At 36.3% G+C, this 16055-nt stretch overlaps 1 protein-coding gene across 5 annotated transcripts; it reads right to left on the bottom strand.

Moving 5' to 3' along the window:
- Positions 1–5373: 5373 nt before the first annotated feature.
- On the bottom strand, positions 5374–15672 carry LOC136200879 (uncharacterized). 5 transcript variants are annotated; one of them, XM_065991370.1, is made up of 15 exons: positions 15489–15672; positions 13844–14930; positions 13260–13769; positions 12851–13153; positions 12503–12754; positions 11636–11965; positions 10698–11087; positions 10308–10595; positions 9352–10215; positions 8576–8890; positions 8023–8397; positions 7628–7915; positions 6908–7531; positions 6155–6421; positions 5374–5555 (listed from the first exon to the last, which is right to left on the bottom strand). In XM_065991370.1, the coding sequence occupies exons 1-15, from the start codon at positions 15600–15602 to the stop codon at positions 5521–5523; spliced, it is 6042 nt and encodes a 2013-aa protein (XP_065847442.1). In that variant the 5' UTR covers positions 15603–15672; the 3' UTR covers positions 5374–5520. The 5 variants fall into 5 exon arrangements, with proteins under 5 accessions (XP_065847442.1, XP_065847443.1, XP_065847444.1 ...); XM_065991371.1 differs by having other exon boundaries at positions 8041–8397; XM_065991372.1 differs by having other exon boundaries at positions 10716–11087.
- Positions 15673–16055: the final 383 nt, after the last annotated feature.

The raw sequence follows: 16055 nt of genomic DNA, 5'->3' as shown, positions 1-16055 counted from the left end.
TTCTTGGTAGGGGTAATAAAGGACGGATTGTATCTTCTTGATTATAGTTGTGTTTAAAACAAATAGTATGGGCTAGTACTTCATTGTTAGTTTGATAGTCCTCCTCTTAAAATATTATAATAACTCTTGTCTCGCTCTTAAATAGGAAGGTAATTTAGAATGTGAATCCTTTCAATCAGCCTAGTGGATTGAAAAAGAGTACTTTGCCCGCTCGCTCTAGTTCTATCTAAAGAAAAGAGCAAAACACCTTAGAGTTCCTTATCCCTCTCCATAAATAAACATAGAGATGTTTCTTTTTTGTTGGTCCATTCTGTTGGGAATTTTTCTGAATTGTGACAATTTAGCGGAAACGATAAAATAATTTTATTGAATTATGAGGTTTACAAGAGGGTGTTCTCTAAAAACTTTCTAAAGTTACAATGAGATAAAACAAAAATAGTAGTACTCGGGTGTTTCTCAAAATAATTATCTTTACTATTTTTATCTCTCTCCAAAATAATTAGACTACCCTCTGAAATAAACTCTCAAAACTCACAAAGGCACAATTGTGCCTCCTCTCACAATCTCAACTCTCCTTACATTTTCTTTTTTTTCCAATTCTATTCTTTGAATTTAAGTATCATTGGCTTTTATAAAGCCAAGGATGAGCTTGGCTCATTAATTGTGCCAGCACTAGTTGCTGGCACAATTAATTATTCAGTTGACCACCAAATTCGGTGGTCAACTTTCATCAAATTATTTATTTTTTTTTCTTTTTTTTATAATTATAATTACAAAATCAATCCCTTACAAATTTCAAATATAGTTCCTTATTAATTAGGACTTTACACTAATTCTCTTTTTATTTAATTGTTTTAAATTAATAGTTAATTTCCCAACAATCTTCCCCTTAACTATTAATTTAAAACCTTCATTTTTTTTTCTTCATACCGGAGCACTTCTCTCCGCAGACAACTTTTCGAAGCACTTCTCACTGAATTGATTTGTTGATGCACTTCTCATCAACCTTCAACTATTGGAGCACTTCCTCGTAAACGGAGCACTTCTCTCCGCAAACAACTTCTCGGAGCATTTCTCACCGAATCGATTTGTTGATGCACTTCTCATCAACCTTCAACTGTTGGAGCACTTCCTCGTAAACGGAACACTTCTCTCCACAAACAACTTCTCGGAGCATTTCTCGCCGAATCGATTTGTTGATGCACTTCTCATCAACCTTCAACTATTGGAGCACTTCTCTCCAAATTAAACAAATTCTTTTTCGTCAACATGATTTGCCATATTGACACTTTCTTTTCTCTTATACCTGCAATTTTGTTGCACGTGCCTAAACTCCGTACACTTGAAACATTTAGGCTTCCCCTTGTGCCATTGAACCATGGCTCTGATACCACTGTTGGAAATTTTTCTGGATTGCGACAATTTAGCGGAAGCAATAAATCTTAATTTTATTGAATTTATGAGGTTTACAAGAGGGTGTTCTCTAGAAACTTTCTAGAGTTACAATGAGATAAAACAAAAATAGTAGCACTCGGGTGTTTCCCAAAACTACCCAAAATAATTATCTTTACTATTTTTATCTCTCTCCAAAATAATTAGACTACCCTCTAAAACAAACTCTCAAAACTCACAAAGGCACAATTGTGCCTCCTCTCACAATCTCAACTCTCCTTACATTTTCTTTTTTCCCAATTCTATTCTTTGAATTTAAGTATCATTGGCTTTTATAAAGCCTTAATTGTGCCAGCACTAGTTGCTGGCACAATTAATTATTCAGTTGACCACCAAATTCGGTGGTCAACTTTCATCAAATTATTTATTTATTTTTTCTTTTTTTTATAATTATAATTACAAAATCAATCCTTTACAAATTTCAAATATAGTTCCTTACTAATTAGGACTTTACACTAATTCCCTTTTTATTTAATTATTTTAAATTAATAGTTAATTTCCCAACACATTTTGATATATGGCCTATCTTGTTCCGTCAAAATTGAGTTTTCATTATTTTGTGACCTTTGTTGACGATATTCTCGGATTACGTAGTTGTATCCTATGAGAAATCGTTTAGACTTATTTTACATTTCATGTGCTTTCTAGATTCAATTCAATAAACATGTATACATCTTGTGAAGTGACAATGCACAAGAAAAGTCTTCATCTTGTTTTAATACTTATTTTTTACAAAATGGTATTATTTATCAGTCTTCTTGTGTTTTTACCTCACAACAGAACGGAGAGGTTAAGCGAAAATTATCACTTACTAGATGTTTTCCGAGCTTTTATTTTTCATATGCAGGTTCCTAAAATATTTTGGGTTGATGTTGTTTCTATTGCTTGTACCTTGATTAATCGTATGCCTTCTTCTATTCTTAAAGGCTAAAATACCTTATTCCCTCTCACTCCTAGAGTGTTTGGGTCTACTTGCTTTTTTAGAACATGAGACCTCGTGTATCTAAACTCGATCCTAAAGCTCTTAAGTGTGTCTTTGTGGGTGATTCTCGTCAACAAAAATGGTATCATTCCTCTTTAGATGGTTATTTAGGATACTCATTTCCTTCTATCCTTCCCAATTTGAACGGTAGGTGGTTTCTGTTCCTTCCTTACTTGTTGTCTGCCAGGTTTACTCTCCACATATATAGCATGTGACTCAAACCCCTCAAAATGGCATTGGTATGCACTGGGACATAACCTGATAAATATTGTACAAAGTTTGTTTTTTTATTTCTTTTAAATAATTTTTTCCATTTGGTTAATGAAATAATAATATTAAGTAATAATATATGATAAAAATAATTTTCGGATATATTTTATTTATAAAGAAATCATACCCAATTTTAGATAAAAATTAGTTGAATTTCGAATTTTAATTGTTACTCAATTTTTTTCTTAATTTTTTTTAATGAAATAATTATATTAAATGATAAAATATGAAAAATAAAATAGAAGCCAAAACTGAACTGACAAATAAAATCTCTAAAAATCCATCGAAATAGGAGTATGGGCCACAACAAATTAATTCGGATAGAAACTCTCAAAACAGCAAAAAAAAACCTCACTAAACCCCTCAAAATAGTATTAGTGCATCAACATACAGTAATGCGTCAACGCCAAAGCGTTATACGGCTATGCAGAATATAATAGTTTTTAAGTATGAAAATAAATTTCAAATAGGCTTAATACATCATTTGCTCCCTGAACTTGTCCAAAATGGTTGATTGGCCCCCTGAACTTTCAAAGTATCTCGATAGCTCCCTGAACTTATATAAAATGTCCAGTTAGCCCCATGAACTTGCGTAAAACGTAATCAATTGATCACTCGGTTGCAAAAAATTAAGTTAAATACGGAAAATGTATTGCACGCGTCTTAAAAAAAGTAAAACAATCAAGATTGGGTATTGCGGTTGTAATATTAGAGAATACAAGGTTTGTAGTTGAGCAAGTAATAACTTCATTTTTACTCTATTTTTAAATTATGTAATAACATTCTAAGATACGTGGAATACATCTTCCGCGTTTAACTTACTTTTTTGCAACCGAGTGATAAATTGATTACGTTTTACGCAAGTTCAGGCGGCTAACTAAACATTTTATGCAAGTTCAGGGAGCTATCGAGACACTTTGAAAGTTTAGGGGGCCAATCAACTATTTCGGACAAGTTCAGGGGCAAATGATGTATTAAGCCTTTCAAATATTAAAAATGAACATGATAAAGGTATAAAAAGACTGCATTGATATGGATTTGTGTTAAATTGACCCTCCATGCCAAATCTGAGGGCTAACTTTGAACCTTTATTATATAGAACGTGTATAAATAGATTCCTCATTATCAAATATAAGGAAACAGTTTATTCCTCTATTAATCTATTTCAAACGCCACAATCAAAATCAAATGGGACTGGATTTTCAGTTAAATTTTCAAAGAGATGTAACAAGTTTATTCCTCTATATTTAATTAATTGTTTAGGGTACTTGATTAATCTTGCTGTAACATTTGATTTGAAAGAGATGTAACAAGTACCCAAAACAAATAAAAACACAAGCAGTGTTCTTGATAAATAGAAACATCATAGTATTTCAATGATAGGTGTTAAAACCCAAATCCAAAGTATGCCACAGACATTTTTTTGTAATGCATGAGATATGCTCAACATCAGATGAGATTTAAAACCCAAATCCGAAGTATCAAAAAAAGAAAACATATAAAAATGACCAAGAATATATCTACTGGTTCCTGATGTCCTCTAGGGGACGCCTTTTCTGTGACATTCTTGAGGCTGTGAAGCTAGCAAGTTGCTCCCTCTTGACGCTGGGCGCATTCTCCTTCATAGTGTACGGGTCTGCAACTTTTTGGGGTGTACTTGAAATCAGAACACTTTTACTTGTCCTTTTCATCATTGAAAAACTCAATGACCAAGAATATATCTACTGGTTCCTGATGTCCTCTAGGGGACGCCTTTTCTGTGACATTCTTGAGGCTGTGAAGCTAGCAAGTTGCTCCCTCTTGACGCTGGGCGCATTCTCCTTCATAGTGTACGGGTCTGCAACTTTTTGGGGTGTACTTGAAATCAGAACACTTTTACTTGTCCTTTTCATCATTGAAAAACTCAATGATTCGTTATGCTTGTCATTTTCAGGATCAGCACTTGTCTGCTCTGCTGTGAGTAATTTCAATTCAAGACTTTTCCCCTCTTCACCTGTAACTTCTGATAGGAGTGCAATGGTGTTAAGAAATGGATAATCTATTGCACCTAAATAAAAATGCAAAGGCCAGAATAAATGTTCTGCTAAAATTGATACCTTGATGAACCGCAGAAGCAGTGAATGCACGAGACTGATTAACCATCACTGCTTCAGTTTCTTTCATTTCCTCAAACTGCTCTGTCACTTCTTGCAGTTCTTCAACAATAGAATTAGCAGTATATCCTCGTTCTGCTTCTTCATCAATTGGAATGGAAGGCACATTTTCTGTGAAGCTTCCACTGTGATTTACTGGAAATGTTTCTACACCAGGTTCTTCAACTACATATTCTCCTTCAAAAAACAAATTCACCTTGAAAGCTTCACTTTCTGCAATTCCATGAATAGATATTGTTAAAGATTCCAAAACATTGCTGATACAAGTAAATTAAAGAGAATTTTCTCCAAGGTTTTAACACCCTACCATGACAAGAAGAATCACCTACTGCATAGGTTGTCTTGCCTTTGAATGGAGAAACAGCATCAAGATTTTTGGTGCCCGCCGTTTGCTCAGAATTAGTAACAGTTGCAACCATATCATCAAGCTCAGGCAGACATTGTTCTCTCCCAGCAACAGTGGGTTGAACCTCAGTTTTATTTTCACAGGAAAGTTCGCTTAGAACAGCAGGATTATCAATGAAAACTTTCTCACTCAATGCATCCGAATGCGAATTAAGTTGTTCGTTAGCAACTTCATGATGGTCTCTTGCATCATCTCCTAAGCTTGGATTATCTGTAGGAGTATTTGCAACTTCATCAGTTTTCAGCACCATTCCATCATCACCTCTTGTTGTAATTTCGTCCATCAAATTCTTCTGCATTTCAAGCAAAATTTGGTGTTATCTCTGGAGTTTGGCAAACTAAAAAAATAAAGGGTAAAGTTCAAATAAAATCTATGTGGTTTCACTAATTTTCAGATAAAGGACTGTGGTTTACTTTTTATCAAAACAAGGATTGAGGTTTTTAACTTTAACAAAATAAGGACTTTTTCGAATGATACTATTAAAATCGCCTTTGACGACTTCAAAAATGACATATTTTAAGAACTACTAATATTCTAAGCAACTTTAATTCTTCAACTTTTTTATTTTGAGATTGTTTAGATGATGTTTGGTAAAGAGAGAGAAAGTTAGTGTTTAGAGAGAGAAAGTTCCAAAAATGATGATTTTCGAAAATCGAAAATGTAGTTCGATAGAAAATATGACATTGAACAACTTTAATTCTTGAAATTTTTCATTTTCAGGTCGTTAAAGATGGTTTTAATAGCATTAATCCAAGTTTAAAACTTCAATCCTTGTTTTGACAAAAAGTAAACCAGAGTCCTTTATCTGAAAATTAGTGAAATCACAGGGGTTTTATTTGAACTTTACTCAAAAATAAATTATGAATTCTGCTAGAATGAATAGAGGTCTACCACAATATGAATCAGCACATGATGAAATTTCTGTTGCTTCTGACAAAAACAGTTCGCCACCATTACATTCACCAACTTCCCTATCAGAAATCATTCCATGTCCAGGATCTCTGTCACATATCTCATCACTAGAGTTCTTTTGCACAATGTCGGACACCTTTCCATCTTCCAACTCATCGATAAAAGAATGAGGTGCAGCATCTGCTTGTGTTCCTTCTAAAACATCATTTTCTTCACAATTAAAACTGAACCTTGTCGTTTCCTGATCTGCATCATCAACAAAATTCCAAGTGCATGAAAAAATATCCACAAAAACGCAAAAGAAAGACACATTTTTTGCATGACTATCAAGTACTGGCAAGTCGATTCTATCCTCAATAGAAGAGGCTGCAAGAGGGATAAATTTCCAAAACAAAACACGATGAAACAGTGAATATTAGAATGGAGATAGCTACACACGGAAAGCACATCTTAAATCCTCTTGACTTTTTAGATTATTGGTCCCTCCATTTTACAATGTGCGAATTTTTAGGGTGTTCAATTTAAAGAAAATTTATGAACCGGATAAACAGTGTCAAATATTTTTGTTACAATACAAGTAACTTGAAACAAACCTTGTTGACGTTCATCATTATATTTTATAGAAGTGCATACGGTATTAGGGACTGCAGAAAGCAATCTCAAAAATGTTAAAAAGAATGGACAAGTACAGCATGTGAAGGATTCGAAAGAACATGAGTCAATGGTCCTTACATGGTAAAGCTTCACCGCTAGCAAAATCATGTTGACCTCTATTCATATCCTTCTCTTGCATTTTGTTTGAGTACTCATTAGCCCCATCAGGCATGTCTTCTGTATCTGCCACGATAGTCTCTGTGCCAACAACAACCAATGATGCTTTCCTATGATGAGCTTCCTGTCCCGGCTGTCCATGCTCTTCTTCACCTATTGTACCATCATGTTTATTCCTTTCTAGACCACTGATCATTGCATAGTCTTCGATAGATCTTGCAACGTCAGTTAACCAATAATTGACATCATCCCTTTGGGATACGTCTTTAATGCTCTCTGTGTCAATCTCCACATTGACTGCATGTAGGGATCTTCCATTTATCAATTCGTTCTCAATTTCATCTTCCATATTGGCATGACTTCCTGGAACATAGACCCCATCTTTCTGAATGTCATCACCATTATCATTCATAGCATTCGCGCTCTGGGCTGTACTTGGAACCAAACCACTTCTATTTGTCCTTTTCGTCACTGAAAAAGGCGTTTCACAATGTACGTTATGCTTGTCATTTTCATGATCAGCACCTGTCTCCTTTGATGACGGTAATTTCAATTCACACCTCTTCCCCTCTTCAATTTTAAATTCTGATAGATATACGATGGTGTTAAGAAATGCATATTCTAATGCACTTAAACACAAATGCAAAGACCGAAATAAATGTTCTTCTGATAAATGTATACCTTGATGAACCGCACAAGCAGTTAATGCATGAGAATGGTCTACAATCACTGCCTCAATATTTTTCATTTCCTCAAACTGCCTTGTTACTTCTAGCAGTTCTTCAACTGTAGAATTAACAGTATATCCTCGTTTCACATTGCTTGCCTCTTCAGCAATTAGTGTGGAAGACACATTTTCTGGGAAGCTTTCAGCGTCCATGCTTAGCAGATTTAACGGAGATGCCTCTACATTCTGTTTTACATGTTCTCCCTCTTCAAAAAACAAATTCAGCTCGAAATATTCACTTTCTGCATTTGCATTTCCAGGAATAGATATTGTTAAAGATTCTAAAACTAAGCTGATGACAATGAACAATTTAAAGAGAACTTCTTTTCTTCGGGGTTTTAACACCTACCATGACAAGAGGACTCACCTACTGCATCAGTAGTGTTGCCTTTGGATGGAAAAACAGCATCAAGGGTTTTGGTGTCCGGAGTTTGCTCACAATTAGCATCAGTTACGACCTCATCACTATGCTGAGGCAGACATTGTTCTCTCCCAGCCTCTATGGGTTGAATCTCAAGATTATTTTCACATGGGAGGTCGTTAAGAAAACCAGTATTATAAATGAAGACTTCTTTACTCAATGCATCCAAATGCACATTAAGTTGTTCGTTAGCAACTCTATCATGGTCTCTTGCATCATTTCCTAAGCTTGGACTATCTGTAGGTTGATGCACCCTTCCATCACCTCTTGTTATTATTTCGTCCACCTCCAGAGTTTGGCAAACTAAAGAAAAATAAAGAAATCACCACCTAACATTGAAAATTGAAAATTAAGAATTATCCTACAATGAATCTACCTTACGTTTGAGATTCTCTTCTATCATGTCATCAAAACAGGCTTTTGAAATTCATTTCAGCATAATAGTACATGATGTTGCAGATAGTTGGTCGAGCAGACTTACCATAAGATGCTTTCCCATTCGGCTGAGTGAAAGAATGATGTAACTCCATTTCAGGTCTACCACAATATGAATCAGCACCTGATGAAATTTCTGTTGTTTCTGACAAAAATTGTTCACCAATTTCCCTATCACAAATCATGCCATCTCCAATATCTTTTCCACATATCTCATCGCTGGATTTCTTTGGCACCGCGGTGTAGGACACCTTTCCATCTTCAAACGCGTCTATACAAAACTGAGGCAAAGCACCCGCTTGTGTTCTTTCTGGAACATCATTTTCTTCACCGTTAAAACTAAACTTTGTTGTTTCCTGATCTGCAATATCAACAAAGTCATGAAAACAAGACCACAAAAACGCAAAAGAAAAATACACATTTTTCGCATGACTAACAAGTACTGGCAAGCTGGTTCGGTTCTTAATAGAAGAGGCTACAAAAGGGAAATTTTTTGCAAATTAAAACAGCATGAAACGATGCGTATTGCAATGGAGATATATAAAGAGCATAGCTACACATGGCATAACAGTGTCAAATGTTTTTGTTATAAAACAAGTAATTGAAAACAAACTTTGCTGATATTCATCATTATCTTTTATAGAAGTGCCTAAGGTATCAGGAAAAGCAGAAAGTAATTTCCAACATGTTAAAAAGAATGGATAAGACAAGTACAGTGTGAGAAACGTTTCACAGATTAGCAAGAAGATGAAGTTTCACCACTACCAAAATCATGTTGGCCTCTATTAATATCCTTCTCTTCTCAGACAAATCGAAATATACCTTTCCCATCTCCGAGTTCAGCTTTAAAGTTGCTTCCAGTTAGCTCTGAAGCATTGTAGGCATTTCCCCCCAAAGCAACAATTTCTCTGTCCCCGGCAGCTTGGATATTATCCTTCTGCAAATGAAGGAATGTTTTGCAATCCGCCTGGAAGCTATCTTTCGTGTTAGGAGCTTCCACTTCAAGCTGGACTCCATCATGTTCAGTCCTCTCTTGACCACAGACTATAAAATTTTCAACATGATTTCTTTGCATTTCGTTTGAGTACTCATTAGCACCTTCAGGTATGTCTTCTGTATTTTCCATGAAATTCTCTGCACCAACAACCAGTGATGCTTTCCTAGGATGAGCTTCCTGTCCTGGCTGTCCGTGCTCTTCTTCATCTACTGTACCATCATGTTCATTCCTTTTTAGACCAAGGATCACTCCATCATCTTCGATAGTTCTTGCAACTTCAGTTAAACGATCATTGACATCATCGGATTGGAATACGTCTTTAATGTTCTCTGTCACAATCTCCACATTGACTGATTGTAGGGTTCTTCCATTTTCAGGTTTCAATTTGTTCTCAATTTCATCTTCTATATTGGCATGCCTTCCTAGAAAATAGACTACATCATTCTGAATGTTTATCCTATCAACTTCAACTGAATGACCACTGATATCATCACTATTCCCCTTCATAGAATTCGGGTCTGCAAGTTTTTGGGCTGTACTTCGAATCAAACCACTTTTACTTGTCCTTTTCATCACTGAATAAGTAGATTCCAACTGAACGTTATGCGTGTCATTTTCAGGACCAGGACTTGTCTTCTCTGCTGACAGTAATTTGAATTCACAACTCTTCCCCTCTTCAGCTGTAACTCCTGATAGAATTGGAATGGTGTTAAGAAATGGTTATTGTATTGCACCTAAATACAAATGCAAAGACGAAATAAATGTTCTGCTACATTTATACCTTCATGAACCTTAGAAGCAGTGAATGCATGAGACTGATCAACCATCACTGCCTGAGTTTTTTCCTCAAACTGTTCTGTTACGTCTTGAAGTTCTTCACCAATAGAATTAGCAGTATATTCTCGTTTCAAATTGCTTGCTTCTTCAGCACTTATTGTGGAAGAATCGTTTTCTGGGATGCTTCCAGCGTCCATGCTTATCAGATTTACTGGAGATGCCTCTACATCCTGTTTTTCCGCCGTATATTCTCCCTTTTCAAAACACAAATTCAGCTCGAAAGCTTCAGTTTCTGCATTTCCAGGAATAGATATTGTTTAAGATTCCAAGACTAAGTTGATAAAAATAAGTAAACTAAAGAGAACTACTTTTCTCCAGGGTTTTTAACACCTACCATCACAAGAGGAATTACCTAATCCGTCACCAATCTTGCCTCTGAATGGAGAGATAGAATCAAGGTTTTTGGAGTCCGCAGTTAGCTCAGAATTAGCTACAGTTACAACCTTATTACGCTCAGGCAGACATTGTTCTCTTCCGGCCTCTATGGGTTGAACCTCAGTTTTATTTTCACATGAGAGTTCGTCTAGAACATCATCAATGAAAAATCCTTCACCGAATGCATCAGAAAGCAATTTAAGTTGTTCGTTAGCAACGTCATCATGGTCTTTTTCATAATTTCCTAAGCTTGGATTATGAGTAGGATTATTTGCAACATCATCAGATTTATGGACCCTTCCATCACCTCTTATCATAATTTCGTCCTCCTCTATCTGAGCTTGGCAAACTAAAAAAAGATTTCACCATGTATTACTGAAAATTAAGAATTCTGCTAGAATGAATCTTGTCACATATGTGCAAAAGAAGAAGGATTAAAATGGGTCTTTTTACCATCCTTAGCTGTCATTCTATCTATTTAGTGAATTACTGTAATTCATATTCTTATTTAAGGTAGGTTGTATTTACTTTTCTTATTTAAGGTATGTTAGAATTATTAGAGTGATTTAAGGTAGATTATATTTACTATTCCTATTTAATGTAGGTTAGAATTATTAGAGAGATGAATTTGTTAGGCCATCTTTACTTTCCTTTTCCCTATTTAAGAGAATCAGCATGTACTGATTCATTATGCAATTGATTAATGAAATCTTTATTTCTTCTGAATTCTCTCTATTCTTCTCTTTTCTGCCCTAATCTTACTGTCAGAAATCCCTAATCCTGACAAATCTACCTTAAGTTAGAGATTCTCTCCTACCATATCATTATAACGGGCTTTTAAAATACATTTCAGCATATAATAATATATGTTGAAGACAGTTTGTCGAGCTCACTTACCATAAGATGCTTTTTCATTCGATTGTGTGAAGGAATGATGCAACTCCATTTCAGGTCTACCACAATATGAATTAGCACATGATGAAATTTCTGTTGCTACCGGTAAAAATGGTTCACCACCATTACCATCACCAACTTCTCTATCACAAATCATGCCAACTCCAAGATCTTTTTCACATATCTCATCGCTAGAGTTCTTTGGCACTGCAATGTAGGAAACCTTTTTATCTTCCAAGTCATCCATAAACAACAAAGGCAAAGTATCCGCTTCTGTTCCTTCTGAAACATCAGTTTCTTCACCATCAGAACTACACCTCGCTGTTACCTGATCTGTAACATCAACGAAATTCCCAAGTGCATGAAAACAAGTCTCCAGATATGAAAAAGAAATAGACACGTTTTTTGCATGACTGACTATCAAGTACTGGCAAGTTGATTCTGTGCTTAATAGAAAAGGCTGCAGAAGGGATCAGTTTTGCACATTAAAATGGTGATATATAGGGAAGGATAGCTTCAAACGGGAAGCATATCCTAAGACCTCTTGCATTTTAGATTATTTATCCCACTCTATTTTATTAGAGGGCGAGCCTTGGCGCAACGGTAAAACGTTGTTGCCGTGTGACCAGAGGTCACGGGTTCGAGTCTTAGGAGCGGCCTCTTGCCAATTAAATTGGCAAGGGAAGGCTTGCCCCCAATACACCCTTGTGGTGGGACCCCTCCCCGGACCCTCGCTCAGCGGGGACGCGTAATGCGACCGGGCCGCCCTTTATCAATGGTCCTTACAAGTTAAAGCTCCACCGCTAGCAAAATCATGTTGATCACTATTCAGATCTTTCTCTTCTAGGACAAATTGAAATATTCCTTTACCATCTTCGAGTTCAGCTTTATCGTTGCTTCCTTTTAGCTCCGAAGCATCGCAGGCATATTCCCCCAAAGCAACAGTTTCCTTGTCCTCGGCAGCTTGGATATTATCCTTCTCGAGATGAAGGAATGTTTTGCAATCCGCCTGGAAGCTATCTTTCGTGTTAGGAGCTTCCACTTCATTTTCAAGATGCGGACTTATCTCCTTTGGTGATGCCAATTGTAATTCACAACTCTTGCCCTCTCCAGCTGTAGAATCTGATAGAATCGAAATGGAGTTGAGAACTGGACATTCATTTGCACCTAAATACAAAATTAAATACCAAACGACAAACATTCTGCTAAAATATATACCTTGATTGACGGGAGTAGTGAATTTATGATATTGATCCACCATCTTTGCCCCATTTTTTGTAATTTCCTCCAACTGCTCTGTCGGTTCTTGGGATTGTTCAGCTATAATATCAGTTGTATGTGTTTGTTTCAAATTGCTTGGTTCTTCAGCAACTTGTGTGGAAGACATGTCAGTAACTGCATTCTCTAGCAACTTTCCACCGTCCATACTTGTCAAATTTATTGAGGATCCCTCTACACACGGTTTTTCAAAAACACTTTCCCCCTCTTGAAAAAATAAATTCAGCTCCAAGGCTTCACTTTCTGTGATTCGATGAAGAGAAACAGTTAAAGCTTCCAAAATTAAGCTAATAACAATAAGTAGAAACAAAAGGAAAGAACTTTTTTCTCTAGGCTTTTAAACACATACCAATACAAGAGGAATCGCCTACTGCATCAGTCTTCTTGCCTATGAATGGAGAAACATCGTCAAGGTTTTTGGTGTAAACCTCATCGTCAACCAGTGATGCTTTCCTATGAAGAGCTTCTTGTCCTGGCTGTCCATGCTGTTTTTCACCTACTGTACCATCATGATTATTCCTTTCTAGACCACTGATCACTCCATCTTCTTCGAGAGACCTTCCAACTTCAGTTGGAGGATCATTGACATCATCAATATGAAATACGTTTTTAATGCTCTCTGTTACAATATCCAAGTTGACTGATTCTAGGGATCTTCCATTTTCAGGTATCAATTCATTCTCGAATTCATCTTCTGTATTGGCATGCCTTTCTAGAACATATACTCCATCTTTCTGAATGTCTATCCTATCAACTTCAGCTGAATGGCCACTGATATCATCACTTCCGCAGTACACTTCCTTGTTGGTTGATGTTTCTTCTTCTGCCAGCATTTTCTCTGTGAAATTGGAGTTTTGACCTACATATGTTTAAGACCGCAGTAAGTAAACACCAAAAGTATCTAAAAATAATTTCCTACTCATAGAAACTTACCACCGTGCTTAGTCTCTACCAAATTTGGCACTCCTGCGATGGCCTTTTGCTTCATCTTAGACGCATGTCGTGCGGATGCTCCTGAAGGCTTTGAAACTAATGATTCACTGACAACCGCGGTAGTTTCAGTCTTTTGAACTGATGGAGATATTTCTTTCACTTCCGCAACGATTCCTGCAATTTCGTTCACTTCAATAGACATTGCTGCCCCACTGTATACGGAAGCTCTTCTATTAGACCTACGAAGTTCTTTCACTATATAGTTCTTTGGTAAAGCTTTTTCATGCAATAGTTTAAGCTTTACCATAGCTTCATCTGATGCCGACTCCTCTGCCGCGACGTTGGGGTTCAACACAATAGTTTTGCGCCTGGACATACGCGGATTGGCAGCAGGTGGCGGAGCCTTCTCATTTTGCTCATTAGTTTCTGAAGAAGCTCTATCCTCAGTCACTACATCCAAATTCATAGTCTTTCGTCGCTTTCTACTCTCCTTTGGCACCAGTTGTCTACTTTCCACAGGGACATCAACAGATTTCCGTTTAGAAACAGCTCTAGCAATGCCCTTGGAAGTTTTTCTAAATATAGCGCCAAAAACTTCATCTTTTCCTTCAACCGCAGAAATGCTCACTACAGACTGAGCTTCTCCACCATCTGCCTCCAAAACCAGTTCAGAGTCTTTACACTTAGCCCTAATTCTCGCTGATCGCCTTGCACCCTTTCTAGTTTCACCACCATCCCTATCAATATTTGCATTAGCCACTCCCTTCTGAAAGGCTGTAGATTCACATCCCTCGTTACAATTATCAGTTTCAATTTCACTTTCCGTCCGACGAGTCCTGGAAGCACTTCCTATCTTTCCATTTCTTCTACCTTTCTTATTACCAACTTTATGAGAAACAATGCTCTTTTTCGACTCATTTAAGGAAGAACTAATCAAGGTGGTTGTTCTTCTTTTCCTTTTATTTCCTGAAGGCTCATATTCACGGGTTTCAATATCAGGACTGAACCGCACTTTCTTAAAGTTTTTCTGCTCATCTTCAGAAATTTTCAAGTTTATATGTTCTTCAAGAACTGTATTTTCTTTCTCCTGTATAAAGTTTAGAGAAGTAATAATATGTCATTCACAACTCAAGTTGTACTGAAAATAAATAAAATAAAAAATCTAACTTGCAGCCATATTCGCTGTTATTTCTTAGGAAAATAGGATAAAGAACTAAAACCCACTATTTAAATTCCCTACTAAAGCTTCTTTAAAGAGAGTGGATATTCTTAGCTTCTTTTTTTGTTACAAGGGACTGGATATTAAAAAGGCCAACAAAACTGATATCAGAGCTCTAACATTTCCAATATTAACAACGACTCCCAATTTCAAAGTTTACTTTTCATTCAACATGACCCAGAAAAAACCCTGCAAATTGAGCAACTACTTCTAAACCACTTCTAATTCATGTTCACTCTCCATTTTCATACCACAAAAAAAAAATAACAAATAACAGCGATCTCCATGAAATTCTTTCCGGACAGTTTAAACAAACAGTCACAGAAAAAAAAAGATAATACTATTAATCTACACAAGAATGCAATGGTAGTACTAATCAAAACGAAAAAAAGAAATAGAGAAGTGTAGGAAAATTGAAAGACAAACCTTGAGAGCGGCAGTCAACAAATCAGCCATTTGAAGATTGGTTTTGTTGGCCGGGATGCCATGCTTTTTGCAGAGAGATTGCAGTTGTTTTCTCTTTAAAGAATGGAAATCCATCTTGACCACATCAATCCAAATTCCTTGGTTCTGTTTCTGTCTATAGAGAACGAATTATGAGATGATCAACTTGTAATAGAAGATAAGTAGTCACTCTGGCAACATTCCCGATGGCAGATTCATAAATTTGAAGGTCTAGTTCAAATTTAAAACTATAGTTTTTCCCGCCTTCAACACGCGGCTCTTGAGTTTACTTTATATCCTATCCGAGTATAAATTATAAAATGCTTTTATCACTCGCTATCGGGGATTACGATAGGAACTCGCCTCAATAACTTGCCAACATCTGACATAAGGGCAAAAATGGTAAAAGGGAGAAAAGATGGGAGCATGAAAAGTTACACGGGCTGATAAAGCTATAATACATGATTGGTCAATCAGTTTCTTTTTTGGGAAAATTACAAAACTAGATCAAATGGGAGGCCCTTTTACATATTTAACCCATTTACTCAA

The sequence above is a fragment of the Euphorbia lathyris genome, chromosome 7 (genome assembly GCF_963576675.1).
Source record: "Euphorbia lathyris chromosome 7, ddEupLath1.1, whole genome shotgun sequence".
Classification (NCBI taxonomy): domain Eukaryota; kingdom Viridiplantae; phylum Streptophyta; class Magnoliopsida; order Malpighiales; family Euphorbiaceae; genus Euphorbia; species Euphorbia lathyris.
The sequence above is the reverse complement of the archived record's forward strand: the minus strand, read 5'-3'. Positions and strand labels throughout refer to the sequence as shown.

Bases quoted from the DNA above. Each gene is read 5' to 3' on its own strand.
- LOC136200879 (XM_065991370.1), bottom strand. From the start codon at position 15,602: ATGGATTTCCATTCTTTAAAGAGAAAACAACTGCAATCTCTCTGCAAA. The intron at 7,532-7,627 runs GTATACATTTAT...TATATCTATCAG, and splicing joins TGCTTGTGCGGTTCATCAAG to AATTTAAAATTGAAGAGGGG. The intron at 5,556-6,154 runs GTAGACCTCTAT...CTTGAAATGCAG, and splicing joins ATGTGCTGATTCATATTGTG to AAGAATTTGATGGACGAAAT.